The sequence below is a fragment of the Stegodyphus dumicola genome, chromosome 5, assembly GCF_044657685.1.
Source record: "Stegodyphus dumicola isolate Sdum_Otavi_A_Nest chromosome 5, ASM4465768v1".
Taxonomy (NCBI): domain Eukaryota; kingdom Metazoa; phylum Arthropoda; class Arachnida; order Araneae; family Eresidae; genus Stegodyphus; species Stegodyphus dumicola.
The window spans coordinates 18,250,418-18,275,330 of record NC_140772.1 but is presented as its reverse complement, the minus strand read 5'-3'; the positions used below and the strand labels follow the sequence as shown (position 1 = coordinate 18,275,330).

Below are 24,913 nucleotides of genomic sequence, written 5' to 3'. Positions count from 1 at the left end.
GAATGTTATTGCAGACAATGAATGTTTCATCACCAGTGATAATTCGTTTTAAAAATGGGTCGACTGTACTATGTTTAAATGCGTTTCGCAGTGTTAAGTGAATTTCTTTCAATTCATGCAGAATCCAAATATCGAGCACCACATAAAATGTCCAAGACATCTTATGTGGTTTCCAGTTATTGTTTGTGATACTTTTTATCTTTTTACAATCGTTCCTACAGTTATATGACGATTTGATTAAATTATTTAACTTTGTCATCATCAACTCAAAGTCGACCAGAACGCTGGTCTTCTTCAAGTAAAAAATCTCCAAAAAGAAGTTTTTAAAATCAATTCTGGCACATGTGTTCTGTTGAGCGATGAACACCATAAACTGCACATACCTCTTTGTGTGCTTTGGTCACTTTCTTGCCTTCACGAAAATGTTTATTTTTGCCCCTCACGTTAAAAGTAACTGTCAACCAACAATTGTAAACAAACATAGAATTTATTTCTATAGCAACTTCAAAGTCCCAGTTGCCATTTCTCAAAAGAAGATAAATTATAAAATTGACAGAAGAATAACAAAGCTAACATAACGCTATCTATTTGCGCAAACCAAAATTATTTTCTTATTAACCCAATAGACTGAATTATTTGACAGTATAAGACAAACTGATAGCACTGTTTTCTGCTAATTATAATAAGGCGTGTATCCTCTTTGCAGTGCTTTATATCTGCCCTCGGATGAACCATAATTTTGAGATAACTGTGGATATCGCCTTCGGTATAACCCCAGTTAATCGCAGTTGACTGTATTTTTAATCGAAAAGGAAACATATTCTATTTACAGAAAAGTTTGTACTAGAAGTATCAGTTGTGCTTACTCATTGAAGTTTGCTCTGAAGAAATGTCCGTGAATATTCGGATTATACATGATAAGCGAAATTCTTTAAATAATGCGACAGATCTTTTTTAGCATTATTTATTTCTTGGATCTCTGAGATTTATCATAATCACTATTTCTATTCTGCTTCTATTTCTCCTGTTCTAGACTTGTTCATTTAGTTTATTTTCAGCCTTTGTATTTGAACGAAGGGAACTGATTTTTTAATCATATTATTCCTAAATAATTTAGCTAAATGCAAAAGAATTCAGTTTTTAATTAAAGTCCTATTAACAATTACCAAGTGCTTATAAAGGTAAAATAGCAAGCATGTCAGCAGTGAATAATAACTGCGAAAGAATCAAGTTATATATAACTACTTCCTGCTCAGTTTGCAGAAAAATATAATGCTGATATAATACGTTTATTTTTTTGGAACAACAATTAAAAACTTTCATTTACTTAAATAAATGATATTATATCCGAGAATAAATATTTATCTTTCTAAAATAAGAAGGTCGATTATCCGAACCACGGACGGATAGGACGGACCCGAACGGTCAAACTTGCAAAAATTTGCAGGGATAAAGTGCCGGCACCTTTTTGCAAGTTAGCTATTGTTCGGAAAAACACGAGGAACAACCGGCACTCATTTGAAGTTAAGTTTATATTACAAATGCCCCCTTATGAAGTTCAGTTTACATTACAATGAATGCAATCTTCATAAAAAATGCCAGGATGCGCGTGTGAATATCTAAGTAAATAGTCGCTGAAGGTGTCGGCGCCGTTATGAAATCATCGACGTGGTAGGACATTAAAACTAACAATTTTTATGTTATGGAATAAAGACTTAGATCCAACAGTTATGAATATGGGGCAAGCTATTGATCACAGGGCTGAGGCGATATGAGTTTAATACGTTTACTATAACTTTACTTTTCGAATTTGTTTATTTATTTATGTTTAGTGTCATTAAATCTTTTTCTTCCGATGGGCTTATTTCTCTTTGTTGCACGAGTCTTGCAATGATTAATGTTTCATTCCTTTTTAAACAATCGATACCAGGCAACAAGACGGACAGTGCCTGGGGAAATTTCCCGAATTTTCAACATCCGACTTTTATCCGAACAGATTTCCGATTTCACTCGTTTGTTTTAGAAATAAATTAGTTTTTTTAAGGCCTATCATCCTTCCGAAAGATCGCAAATCATATATATGTTACATTTAAATGCAGAAAATTAAAAAGACAGAACTTCGTACTTGGGACAGCTGACCAGCGGCCGCTGCGGCAGCTAGCGTCGTAGAGATGGCCGTCTGCTGCGATGATAAGGAGCTGCTAGAGTTCGGATGGCAATTGTTGTGCGGGGTTTGTCCAGCGGTCCGAGAAACCGATAACGACTGACCGTTGGTAGTGGCCCGGCTGGCCGCTGAGGACATGGTAGCGTCGATAGGCTCATCGTTGTCCTCTTCATCGTCTTCATCCATTGCCTAAAATGAGAATTAAATAAATAAATAAATAATTTTATTAATAAGTTACATGATAAAAATAGCACTGGAGAAAGTACAGCACAGGACTAATTTTAGAGTGCCATCCGAAGTTTCCAATAGCAGACAGAATAACAAAATGTTACAGATAAATGGATCTCTTGGCACAATTAAAGCAGATTGGCAAATGTCACATAAACCATTAAAATTTTTGAAGATATGAAGGAAAAAAAGTAAACAGAAGATAAAGAGTACGCAATATATAAAAAGAATTATTAATAAAATTTATAACATTATTGTAGTAAGCTGGATCTCTTTTATCTATAGATTAATCTTATATTATAAAGTATTTCTCTCGCCCTCCTAGCGTGCCTTCGTTGTGTAGTGGTCAGCACACTCAGCCGGTATTTCAAAAGTCCGTGGTTCTATTATCGGCGAAAGCCATTGCTAATTTTTCATCTCTCCGACTTCCAAAAATCCTAATGTCTCTACAATATATTTGAACAGATTAATATTAACTTCAGTCTGTCTTTTCACATAAAACTTTTACCCCCCCCAAAAATTCTCTTAATACTCCCGTGTTTTGACAAATGAAGTACTTTTTGTACGTATTTTTATTCTGTACGTATTTCTACGGATACCTTTTTGCGAAAATACGGAAAGAAATGTTAGTAACAAGTGAAAACTGAATGGCAACTTTTTCCGGTAATTTTAAAAAGGATAGTTGATGTCAACTATTAAAAAATCTGATGTGTACACCACATGACTTCCTTGTACGGAATATTAAATTATACGCATTTTTTCCTTGCATTTTATTTCAACTTATTAGATTAAATTAAACCTACTTCGCCGACAGCGCATAAACCACAATAAAATAAATTCATTCTTTAAAATTCACTTTGTTTACCATAGCGACACTCTGGTGGTAGGTTGACTTAACATATTTCATTCATATTATAACTCAGAATGCACAAAATTTATATCATTTAAAGAATTATCTAATCGTTGCCATATGTTCTATTCAAATACTATAATAAAGCTAGAACTATGTATAAAAGAAATTAAGCAAACAAAACAAAAAAGACACAGTTTTTCACACACTATTGAGTATTTCTCATTCAATTAATTCAGTTTTCACTTCGCGACAAGGCAAAAATACATAAAAACTCAAAAAATCTGTATTAAAAATTACGAAGTAAATCTTAAACGCTTATTTCCTCGAAAAAATTCCAGAAAGGATTAAGTATGATTTTGGTATAAGGTATTTTCCTAAGGGAAAGCATGCCTTCGTGGAGGACTTTCTAAAAGAAACTGGCTCGTATACACTTTACACATAGGGAAAACTATGCAGTCAGCTTCGACTGGATTCGAATCCAGGTCGAAACTAAAAGGGTTCAGCGATCGCTCGACTCTGGTGAACACTTACAAGAAAAGAAGAGAGAATGAAAACACAGTTAAAGAATACACAATAAACTCCTAGTTGAAACTAAATATAATATTATACAAGCAATAAACAAAAGGCAAAAGTTTACCCATTATCATCAAGTTCCCTGCTTTCATAATTTCATAATAACCCAAAATAAATTACTTCATGGGAAAATGCATAAATTATGCAGAAGGTAGGCAGGTGTAATATTGTATTATTTAGTTGTGGTAAATCATTCTTTAACCATCTATTTCTGAAGACCTTCGTGAATTTTTTTTTTCAAGTGGCAGAGAAAAATAGCGAAACGCATGAGGCAAAACACGAAAACGTCAAGTAGGTAAGACTGGTCCGAACTTCTAGTACATCGTAGCTTGGCTCTTGTCCTCCAGTTAGGTGAAATAATATAGGAACTGACGAAAATCTTTAGAGAAATATGAATGCGGCGACATTTTCATATACATGGAACTTTAAATAAATTCTAAAACCTAAATAATATCTGATAGGTACAGAATGAAGAAAATGAAATGTAGATGAAATGATTTCATCATTGGTTAAAAGCATAAAAAGGAATGTACACAGAGGAGGGTTTATTACCTGATTTTTCAGAAAGTATCAAGTTACAATCAGACGGGAACTTCCAGTTCCGATAATGAATTTAAAAATATTGTTGTGTTTGCTTAATTTTTACTCATAATTTTATATCAGTTGCAAAATTAATTATAAAAAAAATTGATTTTGACAACGTTTAGTGTATGATAATGACTAAAAGCATAGTAAAATCCTTATTTCTTCGATTTTCTCAAACCCAATTAATTATTAACAAAACCTCATACTGGATTCGAATCAGGAAAGTGGTTGATTTTGACAACGTTTAGTGTATGATAATGACTACAAGCACATTAAAATCCTTATTTCTTCGATTTTCTCAAACCTATTTAATTATTAAAAAAACCTCAGACTGGATTCGAATCAGGAAAGTGGTTTATTTTGACAACGTTTAGTGTATGATAATGACTACAAGCATATTAAAAATCTTATTTCTTCGATTTTCTCGAACCTATTTAATTATTCAAAAAATTCATCCTGAATTCGAATCAGGAAAGCGGTTGATTTTGACAACGTTTAGTGTATGATAATGACTACAAGCATATTAAAAAACTTATTTCTTCAATTTTCTCGAACCTATTTAATTATTAAAAAAAACTCAGATTGGATTCGAATCAGGAAAGTGGTTGATTTTGATAATGCTTAGTGTGTAACAATGACTACAAGAATAAATAAAATCCTCATTTCTTCAATCATTTTCTCGAACCTGTTTGTAAACTACAAGTTTTTGAGCTTTTCACTTTGTTGCTATATAAAAGATTCTTTTAATTTGCTCTCCATAAGGCAGAAAAAAATACTTTTAAAACATTTTTCTCGTGATAATATCTTTATTTCTATATATACATGCAGCAAGAGAGTATTAACGCTCTGAGCAATAAATTTATAAATGGAGAGCAGGAATTAAGCTATGGGCCCATAAATTACCTGCGAGGGCAGAATTTTGTGCATGGCAACACATGCCGAGGGAAAAGGGGGAGCAAGAGGAATAATGTAAAAGGAGATGAGGGTCATGAAACCCAATTTAAGCGTCCGCTATCGACATCTCTTCTTCCTTATCAGGGTGTAAGTAGAGCTTCGTCGCCCACGGCACAGCATTGGGAAGTGAACCGCCATCAAAATAGGGTTGCACTTGGCTGCCTTTAAGACGACCACATGTCGCCAAGTGTTAACAGCCAACTGAGGATGCAACTATTCCCCTACAGTACAACGTTGTGATGATCTCTGTTCAACAAGGTAAGACTACCAAAAATGAAATTTCTGACTCCATTGGCAACAATTTTTGAAAAACTGAGATCGATTAGGAAATTAAGACGCTTTCTGAAACCGCATATCATAATTAACTAATTTGGATTAGTATTTTAAACGTTTTCGGTGTGATCTTCTCTTTGTGCCATAGAACTAGAGCGTTAAAAATTTGGCTTTGATTGTTCTAGATGCACAACTAGGACGTCATATTTGTCAAAATAAGTAAACGTTTTGGAACAAATGTAACTCATACTGGTTGTATTCCCTTTAAAGATTATAAGACTTGTTTCTATATATACCGCGATTTAATTGATTTTAAGGTATTTGGTCAATTATTGGAGATTTTGTGTTCTATTTCGAAATTCTAATATGATTATTTAAAAATTTATTTGTTTGGGGAGAGACGATAGATAAAACTTAACTGCAAATACCAGAGTTTTATTCCCACAGTCAGAGGAAAGAATTCAGTAAGTTTATTTCCAACTAAGCCCAAGTTTGGAAGTATCTCCTCAAATTGTAATTTTGCCCTCTTTTTCATGAAAGAAAGAGGATATAGCTCTCAAAAGATGTATAGGATATTTTGCATCACCCGTTTTACACGTATCGTTTTACAGCAATAATCAAATAAATGAAAAAAAATGGATTAAAAAAATTATTAGCTTATTGCTATACTGATTGATAATCAAAATTTGATTAGGAAATTTTGAAATTTTGATTGATAATCAAAATTTGATTAGGAAAGACTATATGCGAAATTAAACTAATTCACGATATTCTTTTGAATAAAAAACCACGGATGGAAAGTCACAAACTCACCCTTGTTTATGTTTCTGCGTGGGAGAAATGGGACGACAGTGAGTGATTTTCAGTCTCGGCTGATTACTTGAATGATCATTTGATTATGGCAAAGTACACGAAAGGGGGAATCTGCATAAGGGAATGTATGTCTTCCAGGAGGGCTTTCTAAGGTGAACTTGTTCATATTCACGCTACACAAAATCAACTTTCCAACCAGCCCGTTCACCGGTTCGAATCCAAGACGAGTTACGAATATTTAGCAGTTCTTAACCGCTTGACCGCTGTTCCAACTAGGCTTAGTTGGGCATAAAATTGTCAGGACTGAGTTGAGAAAAGACAGGATATCACTGACCTGGACTTACAGACCATATATGATGCTAAATTTTAATTGCCGCATATTTTATTTTGACATAGGATTTGATTTACAGAAATAGAGACCAGGAAAAAATCCCTTATGAAGGCGCTCTCTCTTACATTTCTTTTCAATATAAAACGCATCACTGTTGGCAAATATATAAATTATTTTTCAAAATAACTTAATAGTTTACTGTTTTTCCATTTAAAGATATTTAAGGAAACAGTACATTTAAACTTTCGGTATGTTTTGCTTTCATAATTTCAGTTTACGGTGTATTGTATAAAATATAAAATCACACTTTTTTAAACTCTGTGGGTTTTTTTCGGGGGAGGGGGAGGATGGAGACACCAGGAAACCGGGAAAAATAATCCTAAAACATTCTACCTGATTTTATTACAAACCTTGATTGTTTAAGTGACATAATTAAGATACTTATCAGTTTAAGAATTAGTAACACATGCTAGCATTGTTTGTACATTATAAATTATATAAATTGTAATATATATTGTATTATATAAATTGTAATATATATTGTATTATATTAAATTGTAATATAAATTATTTTTCAAAATAACTAAATGGTTTACTGTTTTTCCATTTAAAGATATTTAAGGAAACAGTACATTTAAACTTTCGGTATGTTTTGCTTTCATAATTTCAGTTTATTGTGTATTGTATAAAATATAAAATCACACTTTTTAAAACTCGGTGGGTTTTTTGAGGGGGAGGATGGAGACAGCAGGAAACTGGGAAAAAAAGATCCTAAAACATTCTACCTGATTTTATTACAAACCTTAATTGTTTAAGTGACATAATTAAGATACTTATCAGTTTAAGAATTAGTAACACATGCTAGCATTGTTTGTACATGGGGGGGGCGACATCGATGGCCAATCGGAGTGAAAGGCAATTGTCAAATGCCTGATTTTTAAAAAAAGGACATTAAAAGAAGCAAAAAGAAGAAAAGATGCTAAAATATTAAACTTTATATTTATTCTTCCTTCAAGTTGTAGAGTCATTAGGTTAATTAGAAGCAGAAAAGATGAAAAATAGCAACCGCCTTCGCCGGGAATCGAACCACGGACCTCTGGAATACCGGCCCAGCGTGCTACCGTTACACCACGAAGGCACGCTAGGGAAGTGGGAGAAATACCTTATATACTCCCCTTTTTAAAGGGCGACTAGGGTTTTAGGGAACCTAGTCGCCAAATCCTGAGTGTGGAGAATCATCATCCACAACCCTTTTAGTTCGGGCGCCACTTGTAGAGTCATTAGGATTTTTTGGAAGCCAGAAAAGATGAAAAAATATCAACCGGCTTCGCCGGGAATCGAACCACGGACCTCTGGAATACCGGCCCAGCGTGCTACCGTTACACCACGAAGGCACGCTAGGGAAGTGGGAGAAATACCTTATAAAGTTTTGCATGCTAAAATATAGAACTGAAAAAATATACTTAAAGTTTGACATATTTTAAATATTGCAGATGTGTTTGGTAAGGACCCCTGAAATTGAGGCCCAGAGTATATATCCAATTTGCCCTCATGGTAAATCAAGTTTGTTCTGAGACACATTTTATGACACTGAATTGCAAAGAAGGATGTGGCATATGATCTACACCACGAGGTCACAGTTTAAAAATTTTGTTTTAGTTTATTTCGCTTTAGCATAAATATGGTGCACTATGTATTAAATAAGTAACTTGTATACGTAACTAACACATACAGTACGCATTAAGTAAGTTTATTTCCAAGGATTAAAAATACCAGTAGTGAATTTATAATTCATATTCTAGTGAGGGCGAAATCGATAATAACAAATTTCAAAAGCAGTCCTATTTAATTACGGAAAACATTTCCTAGTAACTTCTAGGAATATTTCAAATTTGAAAACGTTCCACATAAATCAACCAGAGATATTTTTTCATTCACATAATAAAACTTTTCCAATCCAAACAGAGGAAGCAATACATGTTTTAAAAAGAATAAAAGACTTCGTAATGAATAGCAACAGAACAATTCCATGGAAACCGCTTCTGATGGTGAAAAACAGACACACCAGATTATATAATATTTCGATTTGTTTTCAAGTAGCTCATTTTATTACAGTGACAATCAAATAAGTATAATAGTGTTAGTATTCAAAGTGAAACAAAAGATTTTTCTTTTGCTAATGCAGGTTTCTGCCTTTTTTTGGGGGGGGGGGAACGTCTTTGGAATCCTGAATGAAGTATCAAGCTTTACAGTTCCTCCTAGGCTGAAGAAGAGTATATGATTATTTTACTACATCACTCACTTTCATACTATTATCTATATTTATGCAATACAATATTTTTACATAAACATTTGGTAATTAATTAAATGTTCAATAGAACGTTTCGAAATTTTTTTAAAAATTTTTTTGTGACAAATCACATATATTTTGGAAACATAAAAGTTAATATATTTTTTATTTTAACAGGGACAACAAGGGCAGGCTTAGTGAATTTTATTCCATTTATAGTTATTTTTTCGATTAATATCCACTGCAATTCGACAATTAGCTTTTATTGCTATATATCGTCTGAAAGCGCTGTGCACATTTCAAAGCCTACTTTAACCAGACAAAACAACCTGTCTCTTAGACATTTATATTAATTTCTTTTTTCGAATTCTGTACTTTTCGTTTTTATATTTAATTTAAAAACAGTTTAAATAACTATATTTTCTTGAATTTGTTTTAATTATTGATATATTTAACTATTAACTTTGTTCATTGATCTTTTGAACATTAATTCAATTAATTTACTAATGGTAATTATTTTATTGAATTATTTAGTATTTTATACATCCACCCCCACATACAATAGAAATTTAACTATTGAATTAGAAATCATTTGAATATATGAAAGAAATCGGATAAACGTCTTTTATAGGCTAACCATGTACGAAGAAATTTTATTTTCTTGCTATCGTATAATATTTCGTCAAAAACTGCATAGCTTAAACAATATTACACTTAATATTCAAATACAAATAACTATTTTTAAGAATCAAAAATCACATATCAGATCGCAGTTCCTGCGTATACTATACGACTAAAGCTTGAGTGGAAAGGGAATTTATATAACACCACCACATTTGTTTAACCTAACCTTAATAAATCTCATGAGTACACCACATGACTTCCTTGTACGGAATATTAAATTATGCGCATTTTTTCTTGCATTTCATTTAAACTTATTGGATTGAATTAAATCTACTTCACCGACAGCGCATAAACCACAATAGAATGAATGCATTCTTTAAAATTCACTCTAGTATTTGTTTACCATAGCGACACTGGCGCTAGATTCACTTAACAGTATTATATTTCGTTCATATTATAACTCATAATGCACAAAATTTATATCATTTAAAGAATAGAATTATCTAATCGTTGCCACATGTTCTATTCAAATACTATAATAAAGCTAGAATGATGTATAAAAGAAATTAAGCAAACAAAACAAAAAAGAAACAGTTTTTCACAGACGATTGAGTATTTCTCATTCAATTAATTCAGTTCTCACTTCGCGACAAGGGCAAAAATACATAAAAACTCAAAATATCTGTATTAAAAATTACGAAGTAAATCTTAAACACTTATTTCCTCGAATAAATTCCAGAAAGGATTAAGCATGATTTAATTGGCAATAATAAATGAAGGCGTTATCTTTGTTGTTGCGAAGCTAAGTTTCTCTAGATTGGCAACAAATCCACTAGTCTGCTGTTTCAAATGTAAACAATGGCCGCCGTTAAAAAAAAAAAGGCTTAGCGGCACTTAAACAACTTTAAAATTGTTGATAATGCTAAAAATATTGCACACAGATTTACTAAAGGCATAAAAACCTTAACCGGAAGATAAAAACAACATAATTCAATCATTTTTAAAGCAAAAAATGTACAATTTACAAACATATAAGAGTAAAGAAACTGAAATCACTGAGCCGGGTAACAGAGTGGATATATATATAAATATATTTCTATACTTTTGGTGCGGCCGATTGCAACCAAAATACGAGGTGCACATCCACATGTTATAGCAGTCCTCTATATACAAAATTTCAACGTTCTGAGGCTACTCGTTTTTGAGTTATGCGAGATACGTACGTACGCACGAACGTACGTACGTACATACATTCGTACAGACGCCACGAAAAATTCTCTTCAGAATTAATTTTAAAGCAGTTTTATAATTTTTTTGAAGGAAACGAGTCTTTTATTCTATCCTTACGTACAGATATCACGCAAAAACATCGTTAAATTGCATTCGATAACGGTCAAAATGGATATTTTCGTTGAAATATGCTGCCTGAAACTTTTCGCGATTACAATACTTCCTTTTTACTTCGTACAAGGAAGTAAAGAGGAACATGTATTATGTCTAATAATAATTCACAGAGTCAGGACAAATATACATCAAGCAAATGCTTTTCAACTAATGTTTACATTCAAATCTTATTTTCAACAGAATTAGAGAAAGAAATTACTTATTATTTTTCTAAACAGCAGACCTATATTTATTTTAACAGAAATAAAATAATGAAATTAATTTTTACTTTTGAAGGTCATTAAACCACACATATTACCTTGTTCTGATTTCTACTACATTAAGAGTAAGCATTCTCAGAATTGTGAAAAAAATGTCTTGCTTTATACTGTGTTATATCTTTTCATATTATTTAAATCAATGGAGAAAATAAAAAATCACGGGAATAAATTAAAAACCAGATCAATTTTTACTTAGCCTAGAAATAAGTTCAAATACTACCGAAGTGATTTTTGAACAAAGAGTGCGTTTTTAAAGTTTACGACTACGCTCTTACAAAATTATAAGCTGAAGAAAACAGCATTCTTACTTCAATATGTAACTCTATGCAATACCTGATATACTCATATAGCACCTTGATTCTTTCGTAGAGGGTGTCTTTTGGAATGCAATTCAAACCTCCGGTTACGATTTTTTTTAATGTCTTCAGTGCTTTTTAAAAGCTTTGAAGCAAGCTCACCTACTAACTGATCTTTGAAGTGAGATTTAACTTTAAGAAAGAGGAAGTAGCATGTAGATGTCAAATATGTTGAGTAAGGACAGGTAAAAAGTAGTCAACGAGGCGAGAAGGAAGGACGATTGCATCAAAATTTAGAAGTTACCGCGAAGTACTGCTAAATTTAAATGAAGTATAAAAGTCAAGATGTGTATCCAACTCATCAATTGTAGAGTCATTAGGTTAATTGGAAGCAGAAAAGATGAAAAATATGCAACCGCCTTCGCCGAGAATCGAACCACGGACCTCTGGAACACCGACCCAGTGTTCTACCGTTACACCACGAAGGCACGCTAGGGAAGTGGGAGAAATACCTTATACAGTAAGAAGACATGAATTCTACCAAGTTTTTGTAATACATGAAAACAGCACGAATAAACTCTAATATACTAAAACATATAGTAATCCTAATGCATAAAGTAAAAATTAAGAAAGTGAAAATGCATGGGTTAATCTCCCTAGTTTGGAGCTCCACAACAGAACTTGTCAAGGGAAATGTGTTTTGAAGTTCCATACCTGGTTGATTAATTAGATAGCTAAAACAAGTTTCGTTCCGACTAAATTCACTGAGACTTAGAAGCGTTTATTTTTTATAATGGCTGGGCGCTTTATTTAATAGTCATTAGCCATGCGCACTACAAGGGCCGGAAGTGGTGGCGATTTTATTATGGAAGCACCTAACTGGTGGTCATCATTGTCTCCTATGAAGGGACAGACAGTTACAGTCATGCCTTCTCCGGGTTTCGAGGCCAGGCCCATAGGATCATAAATAATAAAAAAAAAAGTTTCATTTCTAATCATAATTTTTGGGGGAAATTTTCTTGTTTTTCCAACTTTACAACAAAACTTTATTACTATTCTTTGCTCAGCCTTCGCACCCATGCCAGCGGATGTTCACTGGGTCAAAGCAAATAAAGTTAAACTACATAGAAATTTCCATCCGTAATGTCCGAGTCTGTCCATAGATGATATTGTAAGCAAAGCGAGTTGAGATGTCGTAATAAAAAATGCTGTCGGTGTTCATATTGGCAGGTCTGTTGAAATTTGTTAAAGAATTGGTCCAAAAACTTTGTAGGCGCACTGTGTATATTGGCACATTAAAGGCTTGAAAATATCGACCAAACTAAACAATTATATGGCATAGCATAATGCTTCTCTCGTGTTTCAAACCCTTGCACAGGCAGGTCCAGAGAAAAGATTTCAGATCTAATGCCGGTTAGCTAATCTCTACATATAATAAAAGAAAGAGTCTGTCTCTCTGTGTGTGTGTGCCTATTGTTTGCGCTGCGCGTAAGCTAATAGACCCACGGCTACGAAATTTGGTACATAGGTGCATCTAGACAAGAGCCAGTGCACCTCGAAGAGACTTGAAATTCGAATTCGAATTTTTTTTATTTTATGTTTTGTGACAAAATCGCGTCATTTTGAGACATAATGGGCTATAGGAAAGCGAGACTGTACTCTACACACTCCATTTTCACATCGTCATGAAACGTAGGCACTTAGATATTTTACGAACTTAAAATAAATTTTGTGTTTCAATAAATCGATTCAATACGAATTTATTTAACAAAGGGAACTTAACACCTTTTCAACGGGATTTTTTCTAAAAAAGTTCATTTTTAAAAATGTACATTTTATCTTTCTTTGATATTTGGACACCTTAAACTTTCATCCTTGCGACTGCTTTTACAAAAAGAATTTTGGAAAAATGATGATAATATTTTGTAATTTTAAAGAATTTTTTAAATGAAGCTTTCGAGTACACTTCTCACATCTCACATCTTTAAAAATGTGATTTTGGCAACAATTTTCCCGTCTTATTGTTGTTGATAGATTTTTGATGAAATCGCATCATTTTGAATAGTTTCATTCTTTTAGAAATATGGGTTTGGCAACAATTTTTCATCGTATTTCTTATGTCACTGTTTGTAAGAGATTGGCATATTTCATTGTCATATATATATATATATAATACATTTTTCTTGATTGTTTTTTGATAAAGTTGTTCTGCAGAGTAAAATTCTGCACGGAATTTTATGTTTTTTTAGTTTCTTTCGTGTTATTTTTTCCTTATTTCACTGTTTGTAAGATATTGAAAAGTTTTGCATGATTTTTGTTCTTCAACGAAGAGTTGGTTAATTTTTTATTGGGATAATTAATATTTGTATTAAGAGATATAGCTTATTTCATTATAATTTTTTTCTCTTGAAAATATAAGATAAAATATCATTAATTATACTTTGCTTTTCAGAATTTTTTGTTTTTTGTATTCTTTTATGTTATTTATTGCTCATTTCACTGTTTTTAAGATACTGTTTTTAGTTTTAAGTTTTGAGTGATTTTTTTAGGAAACAAATTACTTAACCTCCTTTATACCATTTCAGTTCTTAAGATTTTGCAAAGAGGGAAGTTGGTTAACTTATTTATTAGGATAATTAATATTTGTATTAAAGGATATTGCTTATTTCATTGTAATTTTGTTATACGTAATAATTTTTTTATTAAGTTGTTCTGCAGAGTAAAATTCTAAGCAGTTTTTAAATTTAACGTTTGGTGTTCCCTTCAGCCATTTTTCCGGTACATTTAAAAGCCAGACGAAGGCTGGCAGCGAAGCTGCTAGTACGGTGGTGTGTGTATTTAATTATGGCAAAGCACACGAGGGCTATCTGCCTAAAGGGAGGGATGCCTTTCGTGGAGGACTTTCTAAGGGAAACTGGCTCGTATACACGTTACACATGGGGAAAACCACGAAAACGCCCATGCAGCCAGCCCGTTAAAAGCTACTAGTCTTAAATAAAAAAACTTCGTTTAGCAACTTGAGAAATTTGAAAGCTATACATAATTTTTTTCTCATGCAAACTTTCCTTAATAAATACGAAAATATTTCAGCGCGAAAAAGGTTTTAATGGTTGACATTCATTTCCAATGGACCGCTGAAATAGCTAAACTCAGTCTCTGAATCTCAAGATGTCAGCTGTAGTGTTCTTTTAAACTTTTCTAACAGCTTGTGCGATGCGGAAAGAGAGACGTGTGGTGCTAAAATACAGCTACGCATAGTGGAAATGCAGTTATACTACGATGTAGAAACATATTTGCGCGGTACGTTGTTTGAATCGTCATAAATGTTTAGTATGTCGACATCCTGGAATCCGATGCGTGCGCCAGAAATAAAAGCATGTATGCAAATTCACAGAAATCAGCGCTGGAAAAAGCGATCGTTGGTTAAAAAACGGTTGTGTCCAGCTATTTTGAGAAATTCGGCCTCGACAGAGTTGTGCTTATTGTGTATTTTTGGTTACAAAAAAAATTTTTTAATATATACAGACATATATTTTTAATATAAATTTTTTTTTAAAAATATACAGACATGCCCGCCTGAAATAGCTGTAGCTACTAAGATAGAAGAACTAAGACAATGCGAAACTAATCATCTGCTATTTCATATTCTAATGCAGCTCTTTAAGAACATTTTTTAAAAATCTCTTTAGAAATGAATGGATGTTTTCCTTTCTTTTTTTACTTTTTAATGGTTCCCTTTATTAAAGCCTATGGTGATTGTATATACAGACTGATTCAAAAGTAACAGTAAATAACAAATGGACTTAATTTTTAAAATACAAATGACATACTTCAGTTGTACATTCTAAAATTCATCCCACAGACCCCTCCCCCGCACACATACAGACAAAGAAAAAAAAAAAAAAAAAGAAGAGTACGATAAGGGGCCAAAAAAGGCAACCCTCTTATCAAACGAGCGGTCATTCTGCATACGTTGCGCCTCGGATGCAAATCGCCAGGGTGACGTTAGTCATCCGATGCCCTCTAAATCCCCTCTCCCTCATTGGAGGATGCGAATCACGTGATGCGGCCTCCGGGTAGTAAAAATGGCCCCTAAGGCATTTTCCCCCCGACTGACCACCAGATCTATTTTTGGGAAACAGGGAATCAAGACGGAAAGCTTCTTTGGTACGTAAATTTTCCCCCGTCCACTTTAAATAAAGTGGGGGAGGGGGGGAAGCGCAGCAGATGAATGCCTTTTTCAGACTAGGTCCAGGCTTTAGGACCTTCCTTTATTTGAAATACGGTTCACCAAACGTACCCTAAAATATATGAAGAAATAATTCAGTGTTTTAGACATGTTGTTACACATCGGGTTTGCAAATTTTATTCAAGTTGAGAGATCTAAAATTTTGATATTTTGCCCTTCAATACACACATAACAGATTGAAAATAAATATCTCAGTTTCACTCAAAACTGACTCCCTTATTACTCAAAAATGTGTTTTTTATTGGACATTTGGACCAAAACCACTCACAATCAGATTTTTAATATTTTTTTTTTTCACTTTCTATTTCATTACCACAGCGTTCCCAAACCTTTAGTTTATACGGAATTTTTAAAATAATATTCATGTTTTAGAAATTTCCACTAAAGATGAGATCACTCATACAGATTATTAAATATCTGGTTTATTAATTTTCCCTTTTAGTTTCTTTCAAGCTCTACTGATAAATTCATCTCTAATGCTAAAATCCCACATTTATCAATAATATTTTCGTTCTTCAGCTGTAAATAAAATGGTTAATGAATGAGGGAACTGAAGGTCTTTCGAAAGGAAATGGCACATGCTAGCCTCACCCAGGAAAAAATAAACAGGAAAGCACTCAGGTAGTTGCCCATTACCCGGAATTTGAGCCTGAATCGAAATACTAGTGTTCATATTCACTCGACCGCGTGTGGATTAAGTCGTCTTTGATTGCAAGCCTTTATTTAGTTACAATCGAATATCAGCGACTTCTTCTGTAACTTAACACCAGTCATTTCAGCCCGTATAGTTTACTCAATTCTTCCACGACAAAAAATTCAAAACTTTAAACCTTTTTTTTTTTTAAATTTCTTTAATGCTAAACAATTGTTATAAATATTAGAATAACTTACAAAAGGAGAAGATATCTCTTTGCACTCCAGTCTTAACAGAAAATGAAATTAAGATGTAGATTCGTTTAATCCATTCAATTTCTTTAAGCTACAATTGTAACTAATCCTGGACTAACCGTAAAATGAAACTAACTGCATAGTTCAGACAGAAACTAAATATGAGTACAACGAAACAAAAACTAAAATTATATTTATTCCATATTCAATGAAAAACGGAGCAAACCAAAAATTTAAAACAAAAATGGAGGAAGACTTATAATACAGAATACTTCATTTTTATAAGCTTTTAAAAAGCTCATTCATGCCATTTGTGGCTATAGTCAAAGTTTGGTATCCTTTTTTTAAAATTCTTTCTGATAAGCTAACGAACTGAAATTTATTGACACCATATTTTTCCATAACAATATAACATGCAAAAAAAGTTTGATTTCTTTTTTCAAATTTGATGCGAGTTTTTTAAATTGTATGTCGAAACGATTTTTCGCGCATATCTTCGTTTAATGAAGCTAAAACTCTCAGAATTTACACTTTGCAACATCAGATAGAGCGGAGAGAAGTCTTCTGTTGCCCAGCATTGTTGGTCCGAAAATCACACTTTCAATCTTTCTGCAGCCAAAATGATTCAAAAAACATCTTCCATTGGTGAATTAGATTTTCTAGAATCATTTCACATTAAAAAAAAAAAAAAAAAAAAAAAAAAAAAAAAAAAAAAAAAACCACACCTTTCTGTTCTAGTTAACGACCCTAATTCCAATTCATCTTTGCTTTCAGCCTTTAAGGAAATTATGTTTTAGATCTTATTTCATCACCAGATGGCGCCAGTAGTTTAACTCCTGTCCAACCATTTTTATCTTATCTAATCACTATATCTTATCTCTTTCATTTGCGCTTTGGCAGCTGAGGTTGATGGTTCGGTAAAACCATCGAAACTAGTCCTGTGAAAATTTGAAAATATAACGCTGATTTTTGCTGCTTAACTTCTAAATTAATTCTTTGTAAGAATTAAAGGAAATCATACGATGAAAATTATGTGTTAAAGAAATCTGATTGAAGTAAAGTAATAAAATAGATCAATTAATTTATATTTAAGTGATATTCCTGCTTATTATGGTTGTGTCAAATGGTGAACTGAGAGACGCCATCCTGAGCCACAAGATGGGTACAAAAAGAATGACTCATGAAAATCAAATAGGCAGCCATTACCACATGTGGAAAGGAAGAAGTAACAGGAAAAGAATGCTTTTAAATTACCATAAATAGTGCTGACAAAATCTTACTGCTTTAAATATGTTCTAAAAATAAACCTTTTTGGTATGTTTCGAAGTTACAATCATAATTCTTTTTTTAATAGCTTTATAAGTTTTCGTAGGCAATTTGAGGCCATTTCAACTTGTCAGATGCCTTGTTCGCCTCATGCTTGTCCAGGAACCTTAGAACATTGTAGATATTCATTGTGTCAGATGCCACCTAATAGCTGAGAAAATGATTCTGTATTGATGTAAACGGTGAAAAGACATCTTTTCTCGTTTCTTGAAAGCATCTATACTGATAAACTCAGCAGATAAGCCAGGAGATGACCGTGATGTTTATTAAAGTATAGTATTTTTGTGGCATGAGGACACAAGTCGAAGGCCTTTGGATCCATCCTCTGAAATTGCTCCAAAACTGAGACAGAACTGAACAAAAGTCATATTATGACCTTGGTTACGAAAGGCGCTGTTTTTTCTTAACCATGGTTAATTCGTGAACCTGATATGAGTAGATTCAAAATCAGAAGAGTATACATCAGAAGTCAATATACCTCCATCATTGACAAATACATATCATGGAATGCAGTGTAAACTGTAGTTAAGGGACACAAAATAAATGTAAAGGTACTTACGAGATTGAGAGCTTTCTCTGAATCGACGCTGTCTTCGTCGGGTCTGAGGTCCGTCGTGTCATGACTAGTAGAGCTGTCTTGGGTGTCATTCGAGAAATCGCCATTCATCCCGGAATCTGCAAAACAAAACATAAAGCTTTAAATCAAACTGTCGATTTTATAACGGCGTTATAAATTAGAGCACAAACTTGTTTACATTGATATAAATTTGCCAATATTTTGTATCGCTATAAATTCGGGTAAAAACTGTAAAGTTGCATTTTAGTTTTCCACAAAAATTCACAGTTTAACAGCTTCGAATTAAAAAGTGTATGAACTGATTTCAAGGTAAAAGTTTACAGCTGGGTGCCTCTTGGTTTTTGGCGATTCATTTTTGACGCCAAAATCGGCGCCAAGAAGACACAATTTCAAGATGGCCGCTACTCAAAACCAAAATATGAAGTCAAAAAATTGCTCTGTGTCCATATACACATCAATCTGTTTACACTTAAAAAAAATCCCAGAATTGCCCAAACTAGGCATTGCACACTGCCTTAAATTTGTCCATGCACACATCAATCTATTTTCATTTAAAAAAAAAAAAAAACAATAGAAAGCTAATACAAAGTTTAAACTGTCATGGTAACCTGAAATGAGGTTTCAAATTCGGCAAAATTAAAAAAAAAAAAAAAAATTGTCGCTAATCGAAGGGGCACCCAATTCTACACTAGAGCCAAACAATACGACGAGCTTTCGTATTGCTAAAATTCTCTCAATGCAGCCTAAAAATCGACTGGGACCAAGATTCCCAAATTTTGATGAGTTTTCATACTGCCAAATATCTGTCAATGCAATGGCAAAATCCAGCTCTTGAGATTAAGAGCGAACGAGATACGGAAAGTTATGGAATTTCCCCTTCATAAATATTGGCAAGAGATAAATATTTACATATTTCTGGTTTTAGATTAAAAAAAGTGTTGTATAATTTTGCTATGGATAATATTCGTGCAAATTTGGACTTAAAATTTTTCATACCGCGAAATTACCACACCATTCCTTCAAAATTAACCGCCTCAAGCCCGATTCCTATTTAAGGGAATTATTCCATTCAGTCGTTGAATTCTACGCCGGTTAAGTTTTCAGCCAACTTCGCGTTAAATTGACTGTGTGGCCTTCGGCTACGACGTTATCTGAATTTAAATTTTACATTTGACTTACCGTATTTAAATTATCTTATTACAAGTGGCTAACTTAGTTGTAAGAACAAAGTGCGTCTTCTGTTCTTATTTAGACAAAATGTAAGTTTAATTACGAGTCATACATATATATATATATATATATATATATATATATATATATATATATATATATATACATATATATATATATATATATACATACATACATATATATATATATATATATATATATATATATTAAGTCCAAAGGGGATATTTGTCCAGAAGGACTATTAATTCCGTTTTGGCATTTTGCGTCGATTCACTATGAATAGCTTTTCCTTTTCAAATTGTTGCCACCAAATGTTATCGCTCTGTGTTATATTTAAAGAAATTAAATAATGAAGAGTCTGCATAAATGTATGTATGTTTCTCGCATTGTGATAAAACAACGGCACCTAGAGCCATCTAGTTTTGAATAACGTAATCTTCCACCGCATATGGGCATCTGGAAGCAATAATTTGTAATTTAAAATTTATTTTATTATAAATTTCATATTTTGTAAAACTATAACGAATTTTTTATTAACAAACTCAACGATTAAGACACAATAACACGCCGAATAAATACTAATTCAGAAGTCAAACAACAAATGTAAATCATGTCATCCGACTAAACAAAAGTTAGCTTCATTTTATTCCTATGTTTTCCGTGCTCTTCAAGTTTGCTCCTCCAAACTAGCCCTTAATGAAGAACTAAATTATTTAAAAGCTATAGCTATTGACAGGGGCTTTTCACCCAACATTATTAATCAAGCAGTTAAAAAATTCTCATCTCAACACACTAAAAGGCACACTCTTGTTTTAAGAGATTATAAAAATTCTGTTGTCATTCCCTTCTTTCCATCAATTAGCTATAAAGTTGCATATATTTTGCAGAAATTTAACTTTCGGGGTGTTTACTCTCCTATCAATAAAATTCCGAGTTCCATACTCAAGGACCCCATTCCGGATATGAATTCCTGGGGTATTTATAGGATTTCTTGCCAGTGTGGTTTAATTTACATTGGCCAAACTAAGAGAGCCTTAAAATTTCGCGTCAAGGAACATGAGGCATATGTTAGACAAAAGGAAACACATAAGTCTTCAGTTGCTCAACATTGTTAGTCCGAAAACCACAATTTCAATTCTTCTGCTGCCAAAATTATTCAAAAAACATCTTCCATTGGAGAACTGGATTTTCTAGAGGCGTTTCACATTCATAAAAATCTTTCTGTTCTAGTTAACGATCCTAATTCCAATCCAAATTTGCCTTCGGCCTTTAAAGAAATTATGTTTTAGTTCTGGTTTCACCAACAGATGGCGCCACTTGCTTATCTTAGTTAGGCTTCCTTATCTTATCTAAACATTATTTCCTATCTTGTTCATTTGCGGTTTTGCATCTGAGGATGGCGGTTCGGTAAAACCCTCGAAACTAGTCCTGTGAAAATTTTGTAAATATAACGCTGATTTTTGTTGTTTGACTTCTGAATTAAACTCAACGATTTCAAAGCGAGCCATGGCAACACTGTACGAAAAACAAAAAACATTTTTATCTCCAGCGCACGAGACTGTGTATCGGAAATTCTAAACATATTTTCATTTTGAAATTATTTTGCGATATTGCTGTTGAATTGAATTTTATGGTTTAAGCGCGAAGAACATGATATTTAATAAACAAAGGTATAACGCCCCTTTGGCGTTAAATAATTGTAAAACGCCACAATGTTAAAAAAACGCCCCTTTGGACGCAATGTAAAATCTGAAAGCTTTCAGATTTTTTTTTTCGCAGTTTGTAAGATACCGAAACAATGATCGTAGAGTAGTTTAACTTTCCTTTTAAGAGAGATAATATATGCGATATTCTCAATTTATGGATATGGCGTGTAACTTCGTACAAGCATGGAACAAGAAACGGAAAGTTAAATAGTACGTTATATATCAAAGGGGTAATTGGCTTACAGTACTGGTACGTAAAAAAATTAACAGTGAATAATGCGTATTATTTGATACCAAAGTTTTATGATATTAAAGTCTAAAAGAGCGAACGATTTAACGCCTTGGATGATTCAGAAGTCATGAAAATGATCCCAAATTGTCCATCGGTAGCAGTTACCAACGACATTTTCAACTGTCAGTTTGCACTTTTATTCAATCTCTTACACTATTCTCGCCTATAACGAATATCCCATAAAATAGCTTAAACAGTAATAATAAAAATACACTTCCATTTCTAAATTTGCACTAAGTCTCGATTCTGATATCGTAACACTGTCAGGGTATGGAATCGAATTAATATCGCTGGTTATTTAAAATACCGAGGATTAAGAAGCAAAAAATGTTAACCACAAAATAATGTTTTGGGAGATCTATTATTTTGTCATACTGTGGTCACAGCATTTTATTTCAAAGACCCGCAAAACTATAATTTTCTTTATACGTTTATTACATAGCATATAATTAGACTATAAACTAAAGATAATTCTGCCTTTTTTATACGGTTATTCTTTTAAAAGGAAAAGTATGCCCAAAACAACTTTTTGATACTCCTAAAGAAATGAAATTTTGCAGTTAACTTTACAGGGTACTAAATCATGTTTTCTCAAACACAATATCCTTATAGAACACTTGAAATAATATTCATATCTCAAAAACACTTGTATAACTTTTGCACATGATAAAGCCATCTTATGGAACCTAACCTAAGTAATTATTGGCGAAGTCATGGAACACTAAGTTTCCGGAAAAGTCACACTTTAACTTTGATTTAACAGAAACATAACGTTTTCTGTTCGTTCATTTATTCTGTTTTCAAAATTCTCAAATTTTGTTCCAATATTCTACTTGATGACAAAGAACGAAATAAAAATGAGACACGATTTGCTGGCTAATGGACTTAACAAAGACTACAAAGAAGTTTGCCAACGGATATTAAAGACAAAACAATTTTGCATTTACGCAAATCTGAATTTAATGTTACTTTGCAAGCCATAATTTATGGTAGGCTTCCTATATCAATATTGTTTCTTCATATGGTTTAACTATCTCAGACCAAATTCATCTAAAAACCTCAGAAGCATTTTAACAAAATTTAAACTTTAAATTTTGTTATCTGTCTGTTCAGTCAGCAAAGAATGTCTCAATAACCGGCCTACAAAAATTTCGGCTTCCTTCTTTCGAATCAAAACATACGTACGAGTTTTGTAGTACAGCGTTTTTCGGGTCCTAATGTCGAAGGTTTAGACTTTGTTTAGATTTGGCGGCCCAGGGACAAGATGATGGAGAGTAAGAAAAAACTCTCCCAAAGGGCAAAACCAACCAACCAATCCTCGGTATTCCATTAGCCATCCTCACCAGTCGCCGCGTCCGAAATGTCACGAACGTTTTATCAAAATCCATTTATAGCTAGAAAGAAACACGAGCTATTTTAAATGTTGGATTTAAAAACATTCCGGAGATGCTGCCTGCCGACTGGGAGGGCCAGAATGGCGATGTGAAAGGTGGGGAGGGAGAGAAGGACCGAATGGAATAAAGTAAAAATGTCTCTCCGCGAAAATTCCCTTTCCGCATAGCGCTCTCATTTCCAATCTCGTTTGGAATCGCGCTGACCGTTGGGCTGGCGGCGGAAGAGAGAAAGGGGAGGGGTCCAAAATCTCATCGGCAGGCACGGAGGGGCCACTGGACGTGTTCGGCCGGAATATGAGATCAAAAGTTTCGCTCCCGCTTCATCGTTTCACAGAAGAGATTCGGAGGGACAGGATGCTCTCCAGATCCATCCACACGATGCGAGAAATCTGCACACGCAGTAAGCGCTCTTCCACATTTCTCTTTCTCTCTCTCTCTCACACTTTCTGTCTCTCGACGGCACCTGAGACCGCTTTTCTCACACAAAAAGTCGCGGATGCGACAAAGATCTTTGCTTTTGCTAGTATACCAGAGAGAAGCGTCACGTCGCTGGAGAATAGAGCGGAAACATAGAACGCGACGGAAGAAGTCGTTTGGAATTCACGGACAGGATAAATACACAAAAGTTTGATTCTTGCAGACATATTTATAGATTAAACCTAGCACCTATATTGATATTCTACCGCAGAATCGGCAGAAGTATTTCAAAGATAAGATACAGGATAAATAGCGAAACCATAAATCGCTGATATCGCTACCCGATCTCTGTTCCCTCGTAATTTATATTAAGGTACATTAGAGGGAAAGAAGAGTAATAGGTAATAGGTTACAGAAGTGCAGTTAGCAATAAGTTAATGGTCAGCATAATCTTTGACAGCCATTCTATAGTTCCAATTATTCGCTATTTCCTAAATTATCTTGCATAATCCCTGACGGTAGTGTATGAACTCAGTTATAACATTCTTTCTTTAAATTAACTGGCTCTCTTATCTTTTTTCTTTAACCAAAAAGCAGAGAAATCAAAAAGCAAATACGTATCAAGGCATTTCAAGATACCTTTTAGAACGAATAAAACTTAGCGCTTGGATGTTGCCGGCTTTAAATAGATTACGTAGAAATTCAGAAAATGGATGCTACATCCAATTTTATAGGAAAAAGATTTTGATAAGAGAAAAAAAAAAAAAAAAAAAAAAAAAGCTACGGATAAGAGAAAAATTATTTGTATTAAATAAAACCAATATTTTACATATTTTTAAAAATTTATTCCTTTACAAACTACCATTAATCCAGATCTAGAAGCACCAACTTGCAGAATCTTTCTTAAAGTTCACTAACTGCAAGCCATCCAGAATTATCAAGCTAACAAGCAGGTGAACTCTTGTGAATAATCCGAAATAAATGAGAATCCAAACAAACCACCATGTCCCAGTCTGCTGATAAAACGCAGCAACATTCACCGCTCGGGACTAGGGATTTTGTTTGAATAATACATTCCGAAGCTTCCTCTCAGCCAGATTTATAATTGTCCCAAATTTTAAATTTATCAGAATGTAAGAGTAGTGGGAAACGATGAGTTATGGAAGCATCCACTTTTTGACAACAGCAATGCCTTTCGAAGGGTTCATTCCTAAGGGATGCAATG

The 24,913-nt window shown here is 33.4% G+C and overlaps 1 protein-coding gene across 7 annotated transcripts in view; it reads right to left on the bottom strand.

Annotated features, from left to right (window-relative positions):
* LOC118189526 (uncharacterized) overlaps positions 1–24,913 on the bottom strand; it is a 1,222,747-nt gene that overhangs the window by 29,541 nt on the left and 1,168,293 nt on the right. For all 7 annotated transcript variants that reach the window (XM_085816469.1, XM_085816470.1, XM_085816472.1 and 4 more), the window contains 2 exons: positions 18,671–18,786; positions 2,126–2,353 (listed from right to left, as the gene is read on the bottom strand). In XM_085816469.1, coding sequence (XP_085672595.1) covers positions 2,126–2,353; positions 18,671–18,786 — 344 coding nt within the window. The remainder of the gene's footprint in view (positions 1–2,125; positions 2,354–18,670; positions 18,787–24,913) is intronic.